Source organism: Ammodytes marinus (assembly GCF_949987685.1).
Source record: "Ammodytes marinus genome assembly, chromosome: 7".
NCBI classification, from domain to species: Eukaryota; Metazoa; Chordata; class Actinopteri; order Uranoscopiformes; family Ammodytidae; genus Ammodytes; species Ammodytes marinus.
The window spans coordinates 27,558,587-27,578,065 of record NC_137211.1 but is presented as its reverse complement, the minus strand read 5'-3'; the positions used below and the strand labels follow the sequence as shown (position 1 = coordinate 27,578,065).

General features: G+C 40.2%; 1 protein-coding gene across 2 annotated transcripts in view; it reads right to left on the bottom strand.

Annotated features, from left to right (window-relative positions):
* Positions 1–1,739: 1,739 nt before the first annotated feature.
* Positions 1,740–19,479, bottom strand: part of LOC307252827 (collagen alpha-1(XX) chain-like) — a 34,753-nt gene continuing 17,013 nt past the window's right edge. The window contains exons 13-42 of one of the 2 annotated variants that reach the window (XM_080030631.1): positions 18,911–19,056; positions 16,952–17,081; positions 16,201–16,340; positions 15,958–16,084; positions 15,350–15,489; positions 14,921–15,053; positions 13,839–13,984; positions 13,571–13,700; positions 12,997–13,113; positions 12,592–12,738; positions 12,397–12,453; positions 12,137–12,175; positions 11,863–12,001; positions 11,249–11,391; positions 9,926–10,035; positions 9,388–9,546; positions 9,193–9,270; positions 8,745–8,831; positions 8,592–8,645; positions 8,185–8,280; positions 7,987–8,040; positions 7,813–7,866; positions 7,624–7,677; positions 6,818–6,889; positions 6,293–6,328; positions 5,530–5,596; positions 5,208–5,396; positions 4,684–4,761; positions 3,249–3,410; positions 1,740–2,949 (exon numbers count right to left, since the gene is read on the bottom strand). In XM_080030631.1, coding sequence (XP_079886757.1) covers positions 2,921–2,949; positions 3,249–3,410; positions 4,684–4,761; positions 5,208–5,396; positions 5,530–5,596; positions 6,293–6,328; positions 6,818–6,889; positions 7,624–7,677; positions 7,813–7,866; positions 7,987–8,040; positions 8,185–8,280; positions 8,592–8,645; positions 8,745–8,831; positions 9,193–9,270; positions 9,388–9,546; positions 9,926–10,035; positions 11,249–11,391; positions 11,863–12,001; positions 12,137–12,175; positions 12,397–12,453; positions 12,592–12,738; positions 12,997–13,113; positions 13,571–13,700; positions 13,839–13,984; positions 14,921–15,053; positions 15,350–15,489; positions 15,958–16,084; positions 16,201–16,340; positions 16,952–17,081; positions 18,911–19,056 — 3,113 coding nt within the window. In that variant the 3' untranslated portion in view covers positions 1,740–2,920. The remainder of the gene's footprint in view (positions 2,950–3,248; positions 3,411–4,683; positions 4,762–5,207; positions 5,397–5,529; positions 5,597–6,292; positions 6,329–6,817; positions 6,890–7,623; positions 7,678–7,812; positions 7,867–7,986; positions 8,041–8,184; positions 8,281–8,591; positions 8,646–8,744; positions 8,832–9,192; positions 9,271–9,387; positions 9,547–9,925; positions 10,036–11,248; positions 11,392–11,862; positions 12,002–12,136; positions 12,176–12,396; positions 12,454–12,591; positions 12,739–12,996; positions 13,114–13,570; positions 13,701–13,838; positions 13,985–14,920; positions 15,054–15,349; positions 15,490–15,957; positions 16,085–16,200; positions 16,341–16,951; positions 17,082–18,910; positions 19,057–19,479) is intronic. The other variant, XM_080030632.1, reaches the window with a different exon arrangement.

The following is a 19,479-nucleotide window of genomic DNA, read 5'->3' as shown; positions in this document are numbered from 1 at the left end:
ATATATATACAGTAGCCTATCTCACAAAAGTGAGTACACCCCTCACATTTCTTAAAATATTTCATTATATCTCTTCATGGGACAACACTGAATAAATGACACTTTGATACAATGTAAAGTAGTCAGTGTACAGCTTGTATAACAGTGTAAATGTAGCCTACTGTCCCCTCAAAATAACTCGACACACAGCCATTTATGTCTAAAGTGCTGGCAACAAAAGTGAGTACACCCCTTAGTGAAAATGTCCAAATTGCGCCCATAGTGTCAATATGTTGTGTGGCCACCATTATTTTCCAGCACTGCCTTAACCCTCTTGGGCATTGAGTTCACCAGAGCTTCAGGTTGCCACTGGAATCTTCTTCCACTCATTCATGACGACCTCACGGAGCTGGTGGATATTAGAGACCTTGCACTCCTCTACCTCCTGTTTGAGGATGCCCCGCAGATGCTCAATAGGGTTTAGGTCTGGAGACATGCTTGGCCAGTCCATCACTTTTACCCTCAGGTGGTTGGTGTGTCATGGTCTGGGGCAAAATGAGTGCTGCCAGCACTGGGGAACTACAGTTCACTGAATGCCAACATACTGTGCCATACTGATGCAGAGCATGATCCCCTCCCTTCGTAAACCCGGCCGCAGGGCAGTATTGCAACATGATAACGACCCCAAACACACCTCCAAACGACCACTGCCTTGCTAAAGAAGCTGATGGTAAAGGTGATGGACTGGCCAAGCATGTCTCCAGACCTAAACCCTATTGAGCATCTTTGGGGCATCCTCAAACCGAAGGTGGAGGAGCGTAAGGTGTCTAATATCCACCAGCTCCTTGATGTCGTCATGAATGAGTGGAAGAGGATTCCACTGGCAACCTGAAGCTCTGGTGAACTCCATGCCCAAGAGGGTTAAGCCAGTGCTGGAAAAATATAGTGGCCACACAAAATATTAACACTTTGGGCCCAATTTGGACATTTTCACTAAGGGGTGTACTCACTTTTGTTGCCAGCACTTTAGACATTAATGGCTGTGTGTCGAGTTATTTTGAGGGGACAGTACATTTACCGTTATATAAGCTGTACACTGACTACTTTACATTGTATCAAAGTGTCATTTCTTCAGTGTTGTCCCATGAAAAGATGTGAGGGGTGTACTCACTTTTGTGAGATACTGTATATATTTATATGATACTAATGATAATATATAACCCTATATGGTTTTTCTAAATAAATATTCACCCTTTAAAAAAGTTGTTCTCAACGTGTGGACACCTTTTATATACTACTATCCATGATGGACACCTGTGTTCAGATCCCCATTTCCAAGGTTTCAAAACCAGGGCACAATACTAAAAGGGTACACTGGGAGAGTGCCCGATTCGAAACTCTGAAAAATGTGTAATTGAAGATTTTGAGAAAGAAAAAAGAAAATACAAAATCCTGGTTGGAGAGATTTTAAATTTGTTCAGACTATAACCTCTTTTTTAATGTTGCAAAACCTTTTTTTTTTACAAGATTTCAAGTTTTAAAACACAGTTTCAAGCCTTTGAACATTTTCATATAACAGGATTCTCTGACAAGCTTACCTTTGTAGGAATCGTTTTATTAGGCTACATTTAAAAAGTGACACATATAAATTGTAATTGGGCCATTAGACAGTGGAGCTGACTTCAGCTTTATTTTTTCTCAAAGCTGAACAGTAAAATAACATCATATTGCACGTGTTAATATTCAGTAATACCCTTAATAAGTCTGCATTTAAATGACCAGCTAACCTTTGAAGGAATTAGTTTTATTACATTTCAAAAAATCAATTGGGTATCATGACATTGAAGCTGCTTTTAGCTTTACCTTTCTCAATAAACACTGCATGTAGTATTGTAATTCCGGTCTGTTGCTCTCATATGTTAGCATAGCATTTACATATAATTCTAAAAATGATAGAGTACAATAGAGACAACATTACCTCAAACAGAAAATAGAACAAGTTGCACATTGATCTTGTCACAAACTCCTTACAACTAGGATGTTTGTTATTATATTTTGTAAGTAGATATGCTTGATGGATTCTAGCTATACGTAGGCACATATAAGCTATAATGTATATGTACCAACCCACCCCACCTTCCCCTGCAGTGAATTATTTTACTTTTGCAGAAAGATTTTTGCAGGATCCCATCACATTTTTACAAGTCACATTTTAATTGAATTGTATTAAGTTAAAAAACATACATACAATTATACATCTCTCTGACTCTATCTCTCTCATTCATGCATATCATTTAATATTCATCACCCAAACCCCCCAGGAAATCAGAAATGTAAACAATATAACAGGTAGGCTACAGTACCAAATATCATACATGAATAACTGTATACAGTAAATATAATAAAAATATACAAAAGAACATACACATGAAAAACAGACTCTCACAGTATCATTTATACAATGGAACTAAAAAAAAACTTATGCATTTTCATTGTCATTGAGGCAGCTAAGGTGAGGCAATGAAATAGAAGAAATGTAACTAACTACTTGGCATTGATACAGTGCATGAATACATAAACATAATAACAAAAGATTTCAGTGCGAATATGTGGCATAAGACAGCACTCCCAATGCGAAACATTTTCCTTTATGAAGCTATCTGTTTGTCTAACCGCTATTCTATATAAGAAAGCTTCCTACTTATTCGTAGTTTATTTAGTTGCCATATTTTACATCACAAAACACTGCAACAAGAGGACAGAGGGGGATTCTTCTTGTATTGTTTCCTTCTCTCAGCATCGGTCATTGGCAAATGTAAGGCACCAAACGTCTTCAGTGGTGCCTATCTTTTTAAGCTCAATTCCCAGTCCAAAGGGAACCATAGTCATTTCAAACCAACTTCAGTCACCTTACCATTGCGGCCTGCTTGTAAATATCCCCTCAAGGCTGGTAGCCATAATAAGGGTCATCTGCAGAGGTGAAGAGGACACACACACAATAGAGAGTCAATATGTGAGACAACTTTCACATTGTATTTGGCAAATTGTTGCGACAAATAACTAATAACACAAAATATACAGTATTCAAATGGTAATCAAGCTGAGTAATGTTTGTCCTCACATCATCAATATATGCGCACGGGTTTGGGGTTTGGAGGGTATTTGTATCCGATTTTTTATATTATATATATTTTCATCCAGCAAACATTCCGCCATGTTCCATCAGACCAACGCAAACCCTTTAACAACATTTATTCCTGGTAGCTCACCTGTTTGCTCTGGATTGCTGTGACAGCCTCCACTGCTGTCACAAAGACCCTGTGGTCCACTCTCCCCTGTCTGTCCCGGAGGTCCCTGTAACCCCAGGGGCCCAGGCGTTCCATCATCTCCATTGGAGCCGGGGATCCCGAGCTTGGACTCACCTGAGGGACCTGCAGACAGACAATACACAAAACACCTGCATCACAACAAGACTGGATAGATTGTGTATTATATTATATCAGTGATTCTTGAGAACCGGGACAAAAAGCTGGGACAAAATGTAACTGCTGTTATCTTTAAAAATAAAAATATTTAAATTTGTAGATGTTATTAGGGATTAAGAATAGAATGTCTGGAGCACAATTATCCCCTTAAATGTAATTGTATTATTATTATGTCAAATTTACGACACTTGTTATCTTCTCATGACGTCAAAAACAGTGTGTCCACAGAGAAGGTTTCAATCTTTCATATGCAATAAAACCTATTAAAAATGTACTTTAATGATTAAAAAGAGCTTTTTTCATCAAAGGCAACACTAAATAGTCTCTCATATCAATAAAAAAAATGTTCTACAAAACATTCATGTTTTATAAGGTTTCTAAGTGGGGGGACACTTTTTGTCACCAGCGTCAGACATTTCATTAAAATTTAATAAAATCAGGCAATGTGAGGGGCAGCTGTCTACGTGAAGGACCTATTGTCACAAGCTATCTGTGCAGAGTACATTAGAGTCAGACAGGCTCTGATTAGTGTTGTAGTTTTAGAATATTTTACATTACAAATCTTGAAAGTCCTGCGTCACAACCATGATATGTCAACACCGACTTACAATTTCTGAAGAAGTTATATGAAATGTTTCGATAATTTTATTTTCCTGAAGTAGTTCATACTAGCACCTATCATCAACAGAAAAACCAAACTGCTACTAGAAAAACTCTATTTGTTCTGTTTAAGAAACGTTAAATATGTCAACACCGTCAGATATCAAAAACATGTATATTCATATACATTTTGAAAATATTTTTTTGTGGCTCTATCAGTTTTGGTGATTATTTGTGATCACTATACATCTCATGGGTCTAGCATAAAATGAGGGAACATTTATTTGTGTTTTTTGGTGTCTGACAGAGTTGACACAAAGTAAGGAATGGCAAGCTAAAAAGCCCATGTTAAAAAGGAGAAGCAAGGTAAAAAGTTAATTTTGTTATGTTAAGGGGGCGCCTTTAGCTCAGTTGGTAAGGCGTCCCCCTCCCGGGCCGGGCCCAGCAGCAGATCCGGGTTCGATTCCCACCCGCGGTCGTTCTCTGCATGTCACTCCCCTCTCTGCCCCATTTCACCTCTGTCTCTCTGCACTATCAATAAAGCATAAAAAAAATGCCCAAGGTCTTGCCCAAAAAAATATCTTTTAAAAAAATAAATGTTGTTATGTTAGAGCCTTACCCGCAAATCCTTTGATCCCTGTGGGCCCCTGGATATTGGCCCCTGCACTACCTTTCTCCCCGTGCATACCTCTCCTTCCTGTACAGAAGGAAGCTCAATCAAAAGCTTGCAATATTATCACACACTTGACCCTTACAGTCAGAAAAGGGTGATGATGTATACAACCTCAGACAAAAATGAAAATGTGAATTTACTATAAGGGTACATTTATTCACTGTTAGTTAATGCTTAACCTAGCATTAGTTCACTACGCATAGTCAAGTTAATGAGTAATAAGATATCTATATGAGAATCTCTGTTATGGTATTATGGAGTTTGGATAGACATATTTGGAGTGTTTATGAACACTGGATTTTTTCAGTACATACAGGGAGTGGATGGTGAGTAGATATTCGATAATTTTGACAAAACATGTTCTGGATTACAATGCCTTTCACTAACCGTTAATAACATCCACGTCCAAACAAATACCAAATTGTTTTCATTTTACCAAACATCTACTAGACTAGACTATAGAGTCTTACCCTGTTCTCCTGGGTATCCAGGCCTGCCCATTCTTCCCCTCGAGCCGACATTCCCCTGTGTGCCCCTGGAGCCTGGGGGGCCCTTGGGCCCTGGTATACCAGGTTCCCCTGGGGACCCCACTGGCTCCTCGATAGGAGCAGGCTTCTGACTTATCTTGTTTATGAACATGTCAAGCTTCAAGACCTCCTCTGAAAAACACAAAGAGCTCTGGATAAATGATGGTGAGACATACTTACACCTCTAAGTTATAATAAGTGAGTTTTATAGGCAGATGTCATCATTAACCCAGCTTTTTACATGCTCCAAATAGAGTATACTCACTATGGACTAGTTGCTCACAGGCCTGTGTGACCAGTTGAAAGATCATGGCCATAGACTGAGGTTCCCCCTGTAAAACATTAGCAGATTAACCAACCATGGTTAAAAAGAGATTACACATATTGTTTGGAAGTTGTACTTTTCTAAACACAATACAAAGCAATTACAAATGTGGCACACCGCTCGGCGATTATACACCTTCTTGAGTCATACAATTGCCGTACGGTGAAAGTACTGTGGTGGAGTCTTAAAAGCTCCTTAAAAGCTACAACATGGCACAAAGCCACTTCAACCTGACAATATGAAAGGTTGCAGTTCCCTTGACCTCAAACATGTAATCAGTTCATCTTTGAGTCAGAGTCGACTTTTGGGCCAAATTTGACGAAAATCCCTCAAAGCGTTTTAGAGATATTGAGCGCATGAGCACAGTGACCTTGCCCTTTGACCTTGAATAAGAATGGACATTTGTGCATGTGCATGTTTGAGAAAAATCTTCTGGGATATTATTGCGTTAAGTGTTCTTGAGATATTAAGTTCATATGACATTAGGTCACAGTGACCTTGACCTCTGAACCTATATCCTCTAAAATCTATGCAGTGCATCTTTGAGTCGGAGTGGACATTTGTGCTAACTTGGAAGCAAATCCCTCAAAGCGTTCATAAGATATTGTGCTCACAGGAATGGTGACGGACAACCTTAAAAACATAAAGCCTTCGGGAATCGCTGGTGTGGAGGAATAAAAAAAGGGGAAAAGCTATAACCCACCTTCTCTCCTCGTTCTCCTTTGCCCCCTGGAAGACCCTGAAAAGCAAAAGATATACTGTATGAGCATAAGGATAAATGACCACAATGCTACCCCTATACAGGATCTCTAACCTCTTCTCCTCACCCAAGTACTACAGAGTGACCCATAGGATATAACTGTGTGAAAGAATAAGAACAACAATATCTAACAATACATTTTTTGGATGGACACTTTTCCATTAAGAGTCTTTCTTCAAAAGCACTGATTGATACCAGGCATTTGCCATAACACCAATTAAGATGTTTTACTACAACTGTAATTCATAATACTATTTTGTCCCCAGATTATTGCCAATTATGTTGCATGTAAAACACTCAAACAAATTATATCCAACTTTAAGATAATTGTCTAGAAATTGAATTTCCTGCTAAAAGAAATGTGTGAATGCAGGATGTTGAAAAGCTGACGATTAACTGGATTAACTGATTAGATACATAACCAAATGTGAAGAAACATATGACTTATGATGCTACTTGTGGTCTTACCGAAGGTCCCACAGGTCCTGAGGGGCCCCTTACCCCTAATGGTCCCGGGTGTCCTGGCATTCCTTGGAAACCCTGTACAATACAAGTGGATGGATGAAAATAAGTGAATGGTGGAGCTGTGTGTAAAAAGAGGCAGCAGCAACTTTACTGTCTTAAGTAACTGTTCTACTATGCTCTACCATAGAGATACAACCATTCATTTTTTTTTAGAAAATATTTTATGTCGTTTTTATTCATAAGCATCTTGGTGAGTTAAGTTAGTAATTTTAGTCATTGTACACAAGGGCAGGCACATTGGAATATGTCTTTTCGCATATTCCCTCACAGTTTTCCACTTAGGAGGGGGTTTAGAGTGCAGGGTTCAGCCTCAGTACATCGCCCCTGGAGAAGTTGGAGTTAAGTGTCCTGCTCAAGGACACATGTAATACCAGCCACAGTTTTTACAAATACTATTCCACGTTATTTTACTCAAACAAAATGTCAACAGGCTAAAATGTACGTACATTAGTCTCAGTTTTTTTTCAAGTGTTCTTATTGCAGCCAAAGAGATCAAATAGCAGCAGTTCACAAGTGATGCAAAAGGACACGCTTCATACCATATCACAGTAGGTAACCTTACAGTTGTCAAACCTCAAGTGGACACCCATAACTCCAAAAAAATGTAATATAAGAATTAGGGCTTGCGATGTTAACGCGATGTTAACGAACAAAAAAAATGTTGCGAGAGACTAGAAAGCAGGAACAAGGCTCTGTCAGAAGAAATATATAAAGACAGAAGGTCAGCTTCAAATGAAATGTAATCTTACCCTGGGTCCAGTGATGCCGGGGGCACCGATGTTACCTTCTAACCCTCTAATGCCCTGTGTGAAGCACATGGTGTGAAGATGAGGACAGATGAATAGGGAGGGTCAACACCAATTCAGCACAATATGTGTGGCTGCATGAACAAGAGCTGACATTCACTGGTCTGTATATGCTGGGATCAAGCCACTCACCTTGGGGCCTGGGATCCCCTCCTCCCCTTTTGGACCTGGATCTCCTAGTGGACCCTTCAGAGAAAGACAACAGGCAAATGGACGCTCTTACAAGAAAACAATACAGACAAGATCATATTTTCAATTTTTTTTCTGTATTTTCATTTGTCACTATTTCAGTTTTTATAAACGCACTTGGACTCCTGGTCTTCCAGCATCTCCCTTTTCCCCTCTTGCACCTGGTGGACCCTAATGCAGAAAAACAAGTTCATTTAATACAACATACTAGATTGTGTCAGTCCGTTGGAAAACAGTTTAGCAAGATACAGTATGTAGAAAGGTTCACTAGCACAACACACAGGATCCTATTAAAAGGCTAAGAATGTTACCCACCGCTTTGCCATGCACGGCCATGCCTCGAGGCCCTGTGCTGCCCAGGGCTCCAAGACCTCCCTCAAAGCCAGTCTTCCCTGGAGGACCCACCTCCCCCTGAAACACACAGAAACACAGTTGATATCCATTACATGCTCTAGGCATGTCTATCAATAAAACCTGCGCTGTCTCTAGCTCTTTCTAGTCATTTTTCCCTATAAGGTATAGTTTTAGCAAAATATCAATCCTTTGTCCTTTATCCACTAGAAATACATACCATTTACACAATCCCGTATCTTAAAACAGACAAATACAAACTAAGGTTTGTAGATTACTGAGTAGTTAACCCTGCAATGCTTTAGTTTATCATATTTGGAACAGGCTAAAAATGAAAACTAACAAAGCCTGAATGAATGTTTTCATCTCACCTTTTGGCCTAGTTCTCCCTTCTCACCTTTCTCACCACGAGGCCCTGGCTTCCCCTGGGAATAAGAACATATAGTTGAAATGTCATCATGTTAGAGACAAATGGAACACAGAGCCAGTGTGTTGGTTAGTTAGTGTCTCGTATTGTGACCTACAGTTTGTCCAGTGGAACCAGGAGCTCCGGGGATGTCAGAGGAACAGGTGCAGGTGTATGCCGGGGCAGGACAGCGCTCCTCATCTCTCTAATGCACACACATAGACATTAACAATAAAAGTCTGCCCTTGAAACCACAAGTTCATTTACTATGTTTTCATATAGCATCTCTCACTATTGTATAACCACTGGGGGTGGGGGGAGATGAAGTCAGCCAAATGATTGTGTAAAAGGGAATAAGTGTACAGGCTAGTATTTCAGGCACATTGAAATATTGATTGCGTTATAATAAGTTTTGCTCCACAAAAGGACTTTCAAGACTGCAAGCAATGGAAACCTTTAAAGTAAGAATACAGCTCATTGCACTTCATGTATTGGTTTGAAAACAGTAATAACTCACAGTACCCTATTAGCAAAATAGAAGTAAATGTAAATAGTAACAGACTGACCACTCCTGGCAGGTCACAGCAAGTATCTTCTGAAGCCCACGTAGTGTTACAGACAATCTCAAAGGACTGAAGCTGGAACTGCAAACATTGAAAATAAAAATAAATGTATACAGTAGGTTGAGTGAAATGTATTTTTTATATTTAAGATGTATTCAAGGAAAGTATTTTTTTTTTATAAGATAGAATAAAAAGTACCGGTGAGGATCCACTATTGGGTCCCCTGGTCTTCACTAGTTTCCCCAGCATTTCAAAGCCGTCGGTGGGTAAGCTGCCTACAGGGCGGGCCGGCCTCTCAGCCACATGCTGGCAGTCCACAGACAGCGACACACTCACCTGGCTGACAGACAGGTGAACCTGCCCAAGCACAGAAGAGAGAGGACTGATCAAATGGATGAAAAGATTGTTATTTTGTAAATACATACAGAAAAAAGGGCAAAAATATAAAGATAACCCATAAATACTTCGACCTACAGGAATACATTTAATCATGATACATTCAATTAAAAATGTATTTTAAATGTAATAAATGTAAAGATGATTAAATACAGAACCTAATTAACAAAGAAACATCAATTTATGTCAGTTGTATGATTAATTAATGCCTACATTTATTTTTCATTTCATTTTTTGGTGGACTTAATGGCATATTAGCTCACTAATCTATTTATTCTGTTATTCTATTATACATTCCCATATTATAACTGTCCTTGCTATGACTTGCATATGATCTCACCTTGTGAAAACTGCCATAGAAGAGTCTGTGAACTTCCAGCTGGTCAAAGGTCAGCTCCTGCACTTCTCCCCTGTAGTCCAGACTGAAGTACACCAGATGCTTTCTAGCAGCTGTGGGGAAAACACATCAATATAGAGGAAGATATTCAGGGATCACTTATCATGTTCACATCATGGCTTGCAAAAACTAGGAGGTTTTAAAGATGGCAATGTGTGATGAATGGTGTTAAAGGTGAAGTAAGCGGTTTATTTATGTTAATATAAGTGTGAAATCGCTCTTTATTCATACAGTGATCACTTACATAATGTGCTCATTTCTCAGTCAGCTGCTCTACATGTAATCGGCAAATAAACTTTTCGGAGGATCCCGAAATTAATATCCAATCACAAGAGAGAACGCTACAAACCCACACCCGTCTCACTCATGGTCTCACTGCCGGTGCACGCCAGAGCGACAGATGGGTGAATGTGTATGCAACTACAATGGCGGAGTAGGTAAAAATCCTTTCCAATGTCTGTTTTGATGGTTTTTATCATGTTTTTTCACACTTATAGATCTGAGATGATGCTAGATAACTCGCTGCTTGAAGACCGCAGCGCATTAATGTGGCGATGTAGGGACGAGCGAGGGGACTGCTAACTGCAGTAACTGACAGGAAGTTAGCTACAATAACCATTCCGCTTACAGCACCTTTAACTATTGGCTCAAAAGCCACTTCCTGTTACCATCATGAATTCTTCAAAATAAAGCAAATATTTAAGCATTTATTACTGTACCCTTTTTAAGCTAATGAAGCTTTTAAACCATATTTATAACAATATTTTAATCATATTTATTTATGACTTTTTAACATACATTTTATCTCAAGGTATGGTATCTTTTTAACCTGGTTACATATTAATGAATTTAATATGAGATTATGAACTACTTCTACAAATTAAACTATTTGCGACTGACAACAACTTTCATTATTCATTGATCTTAACTAATTGTTTGGTCCAAAACATTTAGAAAATATTGAAAACGGCCCATCTGAAGTTTTTCGAAGCCTCAAATTTGATAAACTTGAATAAGGGGAAATTGTTTGCTCGTTGCTTGAAAAAAAAAAAAACATTAACCGATACACAAAAAAATAAAACCATGTCAACATATTAAAGCAGAATTTAAAAAAAAGCTAGCCACTGAAAAGACTTTAACATTCCTTAATTCCTTCTGAGACTTGGCCCTAATCACAATAAAATGAATGACTGAATATGGGTCTGAATATTTTGAACTTGCTTATACTTTTGGAAAAATAAAGAGATGCTTAAAATGTAAACTCACGGTCGAGCACCACTCCCATCTTGGGCTGGAAGTCGTTGTCAGTGAGCTGCCAGAGGGCAAAGGGCTCCCTGGGTGTGTCCTGCAGCATGCGGAAGGAGATGCTGATAGTGTGCTCTGGAGAGAAACCTGCAGGGTGGATAAACCTGGATGGAGAGAGAGAGAGAGAGAGAGAGAGAGGGAAAGATGGAACCAAATGGTTAATGGACTGCAATTATTTAGTCCTTCCCAAGGAGCTTGACATAGTTTGTTTCATTCACACATACACCGATAGTGGCAGCTACCACGCAGGGTGCAAGTTAACCATCGGGAGCAATTTGGGTTCCAGTGTCTTGCCTGGGGGGATATTTTGGATATTTTTTTTATTTTTATTTTTTTTTGGATCCCCATAAAATCAGATATTTATGTTTTAGGTTAGCATGAATTCTTCTGGCCCTGTCTGCAACAGTACAAGGCTGACCTCTGCTACAGCTACATCTCCCCTCAACTCCTTATAGTGACAGCGCTGACTGCCATCTCCATAAGGTAAGACATTAACTATGCCTAAGTACCCCATACAACCCCACTTCAAAGATACTGAACTATCCCTTTAAAGACAATTAAATAAAGTATCTCACTGGGTGCTCTGTGTCAGTTGGACATCTTTGTACAGTGTGTAGGTTGGGACGGTGTTAAAGACAAACATCTCTGCTGCCACGCCCTCCACAGTGGAGTGAGCTCTCTGGGTCAGACCAAACGCTTCCATCATGTCGAATCCTGTGAAACGAACATGTGACGGAAAGAAAAATGAGGTTAATCTTTTAAGAAATCCTAGTGAAAGGCTCTTAATTATTTCAAATGAGCCCTTTTGGTAGAGTTTGCAGAGTAGTTAGTAAAGACGGCTTGTCTTACCTTTAACTATGCTGTGTCTGATGGTGACTTCAGGGCAGACTGCAACACAACAAGGCAGTGTTGAATCAGTATTAGCAAAGGCAGAAAAAACAGGGACATTAAAAGCAATTTGCGAGGGCTATTTGGTTACAACAAAAAAAGGAACATATGACGCATGAATTAAGTTAACACGTATACACAAAAGTATGGAGAAAAGAAAATTGTAGGTCATAGTTAGGGAAAATGTACATAGGACTTCAGATTTGGAGACAGTAAGTCACCTTCGTTGTGGATAGGGTACATCCTGGGATGGATGGGAATTCTGGCTGGAGCCGTGACTTAAAAAAAAATAAAATAAAAAAATAAAAATTTAACAAGCAATAAATAATGTGGAGACTTTTTATTGATTTTTGTGGTAGGCTAATTAACTTCGACCTCTTAACATGCTGTTGGTTGTTAATGTTATGGGGTCAGACCTGTTGGATGGAGAATGGAGACGGCAGCGCCCTCTGCTGTGCCCAGGAGGGAGTGCACGCTGATGCGATACAGAGTCTCTGGTTCCAGTGCCGTGAAACAGTGACTGCTGCTGGACTCACCCACAGTCTCTTCCTCCGTTGCTTTGTCTATACACAATGTACACAATGTGGCAGGACACACACACACACACACACACACACACACACACACACACACACACACACACACACACACACACACACACACACACACACACACACACACACACACACACACACACACACACACACACACACACACACACACACACACACACACACGATTAAGACTTGTCAATGTGGTTTCTGAGACAACTCTTTAAGTACCTATATGTGTCACTATACTTAAAGATTTGTATCTATTACCTTTGACAGACTGGATGACAATACGATAACCGTCGGCAACAGATACTGGTCTCCAAGACACACAGATACTGGAGTGGTCCGACCTCACCACACTCACACTGCTCACTCGCAGGCTGGCTGGAGAGAGAGAGAGAGAGAGAGAGAGAGAGAGAGAGAGAGAGAGAGAGAGAGAGAGAGAGAGAGAGAGAGAGAGAGAGAGAGAGAGAGAGGGGGGAGAGAGGGGGGGGGGGGAGAGAGAGAGAGATAGAGAGAGAGAGTGAGGGGCAGATAAGGGCCAACATACAGTATAGAATGATTTACATACAGAATTACCAGGTGAACAGAAAGCCCGGCAATCATGTGAAGAGGCAAGTCACTTTACATTGAAATAACAAGCTTTCTTCTTTGTAAACCTGCCACTGTGTAACAATTTAGCATTATATCTGCCACAAGTTCAAATTAACTGAAGTTTAGTGTTCTTTCTTGGTTTTTATGCTTTTATTGACAGTTTGGAGAGACAGAGATGAATTGGGGTAGAGAGAGGGGGATGAAATGCAGAGAACAACCCGGGCCGGGTGCTTTTTTTTTTACTCACTGGTTTTGCCCTGAGCTGAACCACTGCCTCCTTCTCTGTCGCGGTACTCAGCAGTGACCAGGATGCTGTAGCGTGTATCGGGCTGTAACGACTCAAGCACCAGCTGCTTCTCACCACCTGGGACCAACACCTGTAAGACAACAAACACACCTTTCAGGAACAAGGTTTCAAGTAAAACAAAAAACAAATCCCTTTTGTTCAACACTCACACACACAGTGACCAAACTAGTTTTCAGTTTTTTTAAAAGCACTGATATGATTCACTCACAGTGCTGTCCTGCATGTCATCTCCAGTCAGTGCAGTGTAAGACACTCGATACTTGAGGACATGAGCGTTGGGAGGCAGCCAGCTGACCAACAAGCTGACCGCAGTCTCCTCTGAGACGGATACGCTGCTAGGGCCTCCACCGGACACTGGAACGGACAAAATTATGATTGCACCTCACATTTGTGATGTTTATTTCTAAAGATCTGCAGCGGTAAAAGTTGGACAAAATGATGCAAGAAAATAAGAAAGAATTCAAAACCTGTTAATGCATACATATTACTACACATTTACAGAGTAAGTTATACTGTACCTGAACTTGGCACTTAAATATTATATGTACAGGTATACTGTATACTATTGGTAAATCTGTCTGTCTGTCTGTCTGTCTGTCTGTCTGTCTGTCTGTCTGTCTGTCTGTCTGTCTGTAACTGATTGTTGTATTGTCCCAACAGGTCTCTCTCTGATAATTAGACCTCAATGTCTCAGTGAGATGAACTGCATACATGTTAAATGTTAAATAAAAAAATACATATTTGCAAGTCAAAAGAATACATGTTTGTGGTTTGATTTATCACAAGACTGGCCGGTATAGTTGTTTTCTGAGATTTCCTGTAGATGGCGCTCTTTAGTTGCTCTGTACAGCCATGGTAAACATCACTGCTTACACAAAACATGCAACCCACAGTTGTCTTTCTCTGTGCACCGGAGGAGCTTCTTCCCAGAATCAGATCCATCAAATATGGTGGCAGAAATGGCCCTTTGGGCGCTCTTGATAGTATTTTCATTTATCCAAAACCGTTTTAAGGAATTCCTTGTGATTTTATCCTGACTGTATTTTAACTTATCATGTGAAACCGTTCAGACTCTGTGCTAAATGTGTTATATTATGTTTTTTTGTTTTGGGGTATTTTATCCATGTATTTTGTATCTATTGTTATCATTGCCTTTTCTGCTTTGTAAGGCACTTTGTGACTGTATCTCGATTAGTGTTATATAAATAAATGTTATAATTAAATGTTGATTATTATTACTATTTGTTGTGTGTGGTGTGTACATTTGTGTGTAAAATGCGTGTGACTCACGGGTGCTATAGCGTATGGCCACGGCTTCACTCTGAGCCCCGTCTCCATAGAGGGCAGACAGAGAGATCTGGTATTCCTTATCGTCCTCCACTCCCTCCAGGATGGCCCCTTCACTCTCACCACTCACCCTCAGCTAAATACAACAGGCAGGGGGGGAAAAGAGAGGTTTGATCACACCTATACAACACTACTAACACATTAAACACTCCACATTTGTTTAGTTATGTTTTTAGTTTCGTGTAGGTTATTTTGATCACATAGATACAGAAAAACAAAAACCACAGGTGTCATCTTAATTTAGCCATTGTCTTTGTTTGTACTCAATACTGACCAGGAATGCTGACGTAGGTTGAAGCATTTGCTTATTGCTCCCACCTACCCTTTTAAACATTATATTTGATTTATTTAGTCATGAATCCGGCCCCTCACCTGTCTCAGGTCTCCTCCACTGAGGGAGATCCACTTGATGAGGTAAGAGGCAATGTCCTCAGCCGCAGCCTTCCAGCGCACAGAGATTTGACTGGCTGTGAAGTTAGTGACTCTGAGTTCTGATGGGGAAGGCACCTTCACTAAGGGAGAAGGACAAGTCATTAAACAGTATTTCTTTACGTTTCATTTAATGTTTGTATGTTCGCTCTGCTGCCCTGTACAATAAATGGCATGGTGTTTTTGAAGTGGGGTTGTATGAGATACTTAAAAGTCCCAATAAGCACACAGGAGCATAGTGATGTTGTAAAGTTTATCTTTTGACCTGCTCCCCTTGACTACCAGTGTTTGAGCTAAGCTAACCTGGATGAGCGATCTTTGCCCATTTCTAAATCAAAAATGCACGCACAGTTACAGGTACGGTTTCTGTCACCTTTTCTTGAGCCGGAGAGTGAGGCAAAACATGTTGAACTACTCCTTTAAAATGGCCGCGCTGATTTACATCTACATAAGGTAACACACTAAGCATACTGTAAGTACCTCATACAACCACACTTCAAAAATACTGAACTATTCCTTTAAGCACCAAAGAATGTGTGTGTGTGCCTTACGTGTGGTGACGTTGCTCATGACTGCTGAAGAAAGGCCTTGTGGGTAGTGAGACTGGACTGACACCAGATATCTAGACAGTGAGGAGAGGTTCTGCACCAGTACTGAGTTCAGTCCTGTTACCGACACCTAGCAAAGAGATTTAATATGAATGATTGATACTGACTGTGCAATCGCAATTCTAGGGGATGTTTTTGGAGAGCAAAGGCTAATAATTTGACACAGGTGTGTGTTTAGAAAGTTACCTGCTTGATGTCACTGCCATGGTTGGTGCTGTATGTGATTCTGTGTCCGGGGATATCCGGGGCTCCGGGCACCCAGCTCACCCTCAGCATACTGTGGGTGACCATCGGGAACTGAACAGTCACCGGTGGTGGTAGAGGGACTGTAGGAAGTATCAGTGAGCTTTTAATTTGATTTCATATTGTGCCAGAGATTTTAAAAATAGATCCTTTAGCCTTGGTTCCAACACTGTTTTGGGACAGTGTCAGGTTATAAGATAAATGAAAATCAAAATTGGAGGCTCCCAGCTAGACAAGGAGGCTGACAGATAACAGCATCTTTGGCTTAAACCGTTGCCACCAACCCTATGACAATGGCAAGAGTGATTGATGAAGGTTTATGACGGTAAAAATAACAGCAAAACTTCATGTAAGGACAAATGTATTTCCATACAGATGGGCCCCTGTCATTGCTTGATTTGGATGGCCAACATGAAGGGGTGCTGCGCAGGTTTAGTTGAAATGGTCCACCCCCCAAAAACAAATAGCTTCTGTGTCCTGTAGCATACTTATATTTTTTTGTTCTTAAAATTTGATTGAGATTGTCCAAGATGCCATGAATTATGTTTTATTTGTTTGCCGAACAATGCCGTGGTTTGTCTGTTACTTGGCAAAGCTGTTGTGTATAAAATAAATGTACAAGTATGAATAAACACTTTGTTCAAAAAAAGGGAGAAAGTGGTAGAAAAATGACAAAGGGATAAGAATGTCTTACATGTTGTGGCAACAGCAGTGACTGGGTCGCTAGGATCCTCATCGTAGAGTGCGTAAAGAGTGACAGAGTAATCTGTTGCAGGCAGTAACTCCGTCAGCTCCACCACTTTCTGCTCTGCGCCAAATTTTTCCTGTGGCAATATAGAATCAAAAAGAAACCTTAAAGTTAGAGGTGTGTTGACTTATCTCAAGCTGAAGTACAATATTTATACCTGCATTAAGATTACCAAATTTTGTGCATGGGGGACTAAGCCTGCGACCAAACCTCATTGTAAAATTACATTAGAAATCAGTCATTCAAGTTAAGTGTATATATACAATTATGTTGGTTTTGATTTAACAACACATGTGTTAATACAGGGTTACTGTACACACTAACCTTTCCATTGGTCACACTTGTGCTTACAACTTTCTCAATTGGTTGCATCAGCACTTAGTAAAACCCCTTTTTTTGGGGGAACAGAAAAAGGCTGCGTTCAAAATTGTATACTCTTTCTTTTTTCTATTGTACATACTGGTTTGCATTGAATATTGTTCATGTATTGTTGTTTTTCCTTTGAATTTGTTTTGAACTCGACGTCATTGTAAATGAGGGTCACCCCTCAATTGGTCTCTCGAGGATAAATAAAAGTTAAATGAAAATGAAAATACTACAACTGATCATGAAAATAATCTAGTTAGCATGCTTGTTGCAACTTGTTGATTTCATCATAACATTGCGCCTTGATCTTGCGTCTTGCTTATACAGTCATATGAAAAAGTTTGGGAACCCCTCTCAGCCGGCAACATTGCACTGATTTGTTGAACCATGTACAGATACACAATCTGCAGCCAGATGTTCTTGCAGGTCTTTGGAGGTGATCTTTGGGTTGTGTGCAACCATTCTCACAATCCGCCGCATATGCCGCTCTTGTACTTTTCTTGGTCTGCTAGACCTGGGTTTAACTGCAACTGTGCCTGTGTCCTTCCATTCCCTGACAACGTTCCTTACAGTAGAAATTGACAATTGAAACCTTTGGGAAAGCTTCTTGTAGCCTTCCCCTAAACCATGATAATGAATAATCTTTGTTTTTAAGATATTTTGGGAGCAGTTTTGATGGTCCCATTCTGTCTCACTTCAGCAGAGAGTCAAAGAGAAGTGCAACTTGCATTTAGGCACCTAAAATACATTTTCTCATGATTAAACAGACATTTCTATGAGGTTCAAGGCTTAACAACATAATCCAACCAACTTTGTGTTTAAAGTCATCAGTTTTACATGCTGTTACAGGCATTAAAATCAACAAAACCACAAGGGTACCCATATTTTTGCACAGCCAGTTTTTCACATTTTATTTTATTTCACACAACCAAATGCTGCTTTTCAAAAAATCTTTGTTTGGAAAACATCCCAGTAGTTAGCTGTTCCTGGTAAATTAAAGACATACCACTTTTATCTTTTTTTTGTGAAAGCAGAGTCAATTATAATGCCGGCTGAGAGGGGTTCCCAAACTTTTTCATATGACTGTATATCCGTCGCATCCCTGGTTGTTTTCATACGGAGGCTCTATCGATGTGGCGTAACCTTCGGCGTGCACTGAATTGTGGGTCAGAATCGCTGATTTCCACACTAAAAATAAAAAGGCATGTAATGAATTAATGAATAAATGTTTTTTTTTGTCAGTAATAACTCTAAGATAAATTCAGGCTGCATTATTATAGTTCACGGTACTGAAGGCTGTGGTTGGCCCCCATAGAAAATGTTACCAGTGGAAACAGTGACTTGTGTCTGAGTCAGGAGGACCTCTTGTTGGTTCTACCTTCCACCGTGTTGTAAACAAGTTAAACAGTGGTTCATCTTTGGGACATGATAATTGGATTGATAAATGGATGAGTGTGTGAAGTTAGGGAGACACTACACTGAACCATTGGAGAAACAAGAAAAAGTACTGCTGAAAAAGCAGATAGCTGTGGTTCTCACCTCCTTGGCGTCATCGGGCTCTCCATGGTTAAGTGCTGAGTAGAGGATCATGTACTGTGTGGCCCCCGGAGCTCCAGCCCAACTCACCCGCAGCGCACTGTATGAGGAGGGAGTTACCTCCACGTCTGTAGGCATGGCCAGGGCCACTGAGAGGGAGACAGGGAGAGGGACAGGAAAGGAAGAGGAAAGCAACAAGCAAAGAGAAAAATCAACAAACGTGTTTTTTTTTACAAACAAGCCTATAAACTGGTGATGGCATGTTCAGCACATTCTTTGAATCACGGATGACTGGAAACTAAATGCGATGAATGCTGCTTAAGTTTACATACAAAGACAATGGACGCAATGAAGCAACGCCATGTACACCATGGGATGAATTGCTCCATTGCATGACGTTGAAAATATTGATTATTATGCTATATGCTTCCCTGTGACAACCGTGTCAAATTCAAGGAGGACTTCAGCCAAAACCGCGCCAGGATCACAGTATGGAGCAGCACTCACACTGGTCACCACACTAGACTGTAGCTGTCAATCATGCTTCAGCGCGGTACGAATGCCTTGTGGGA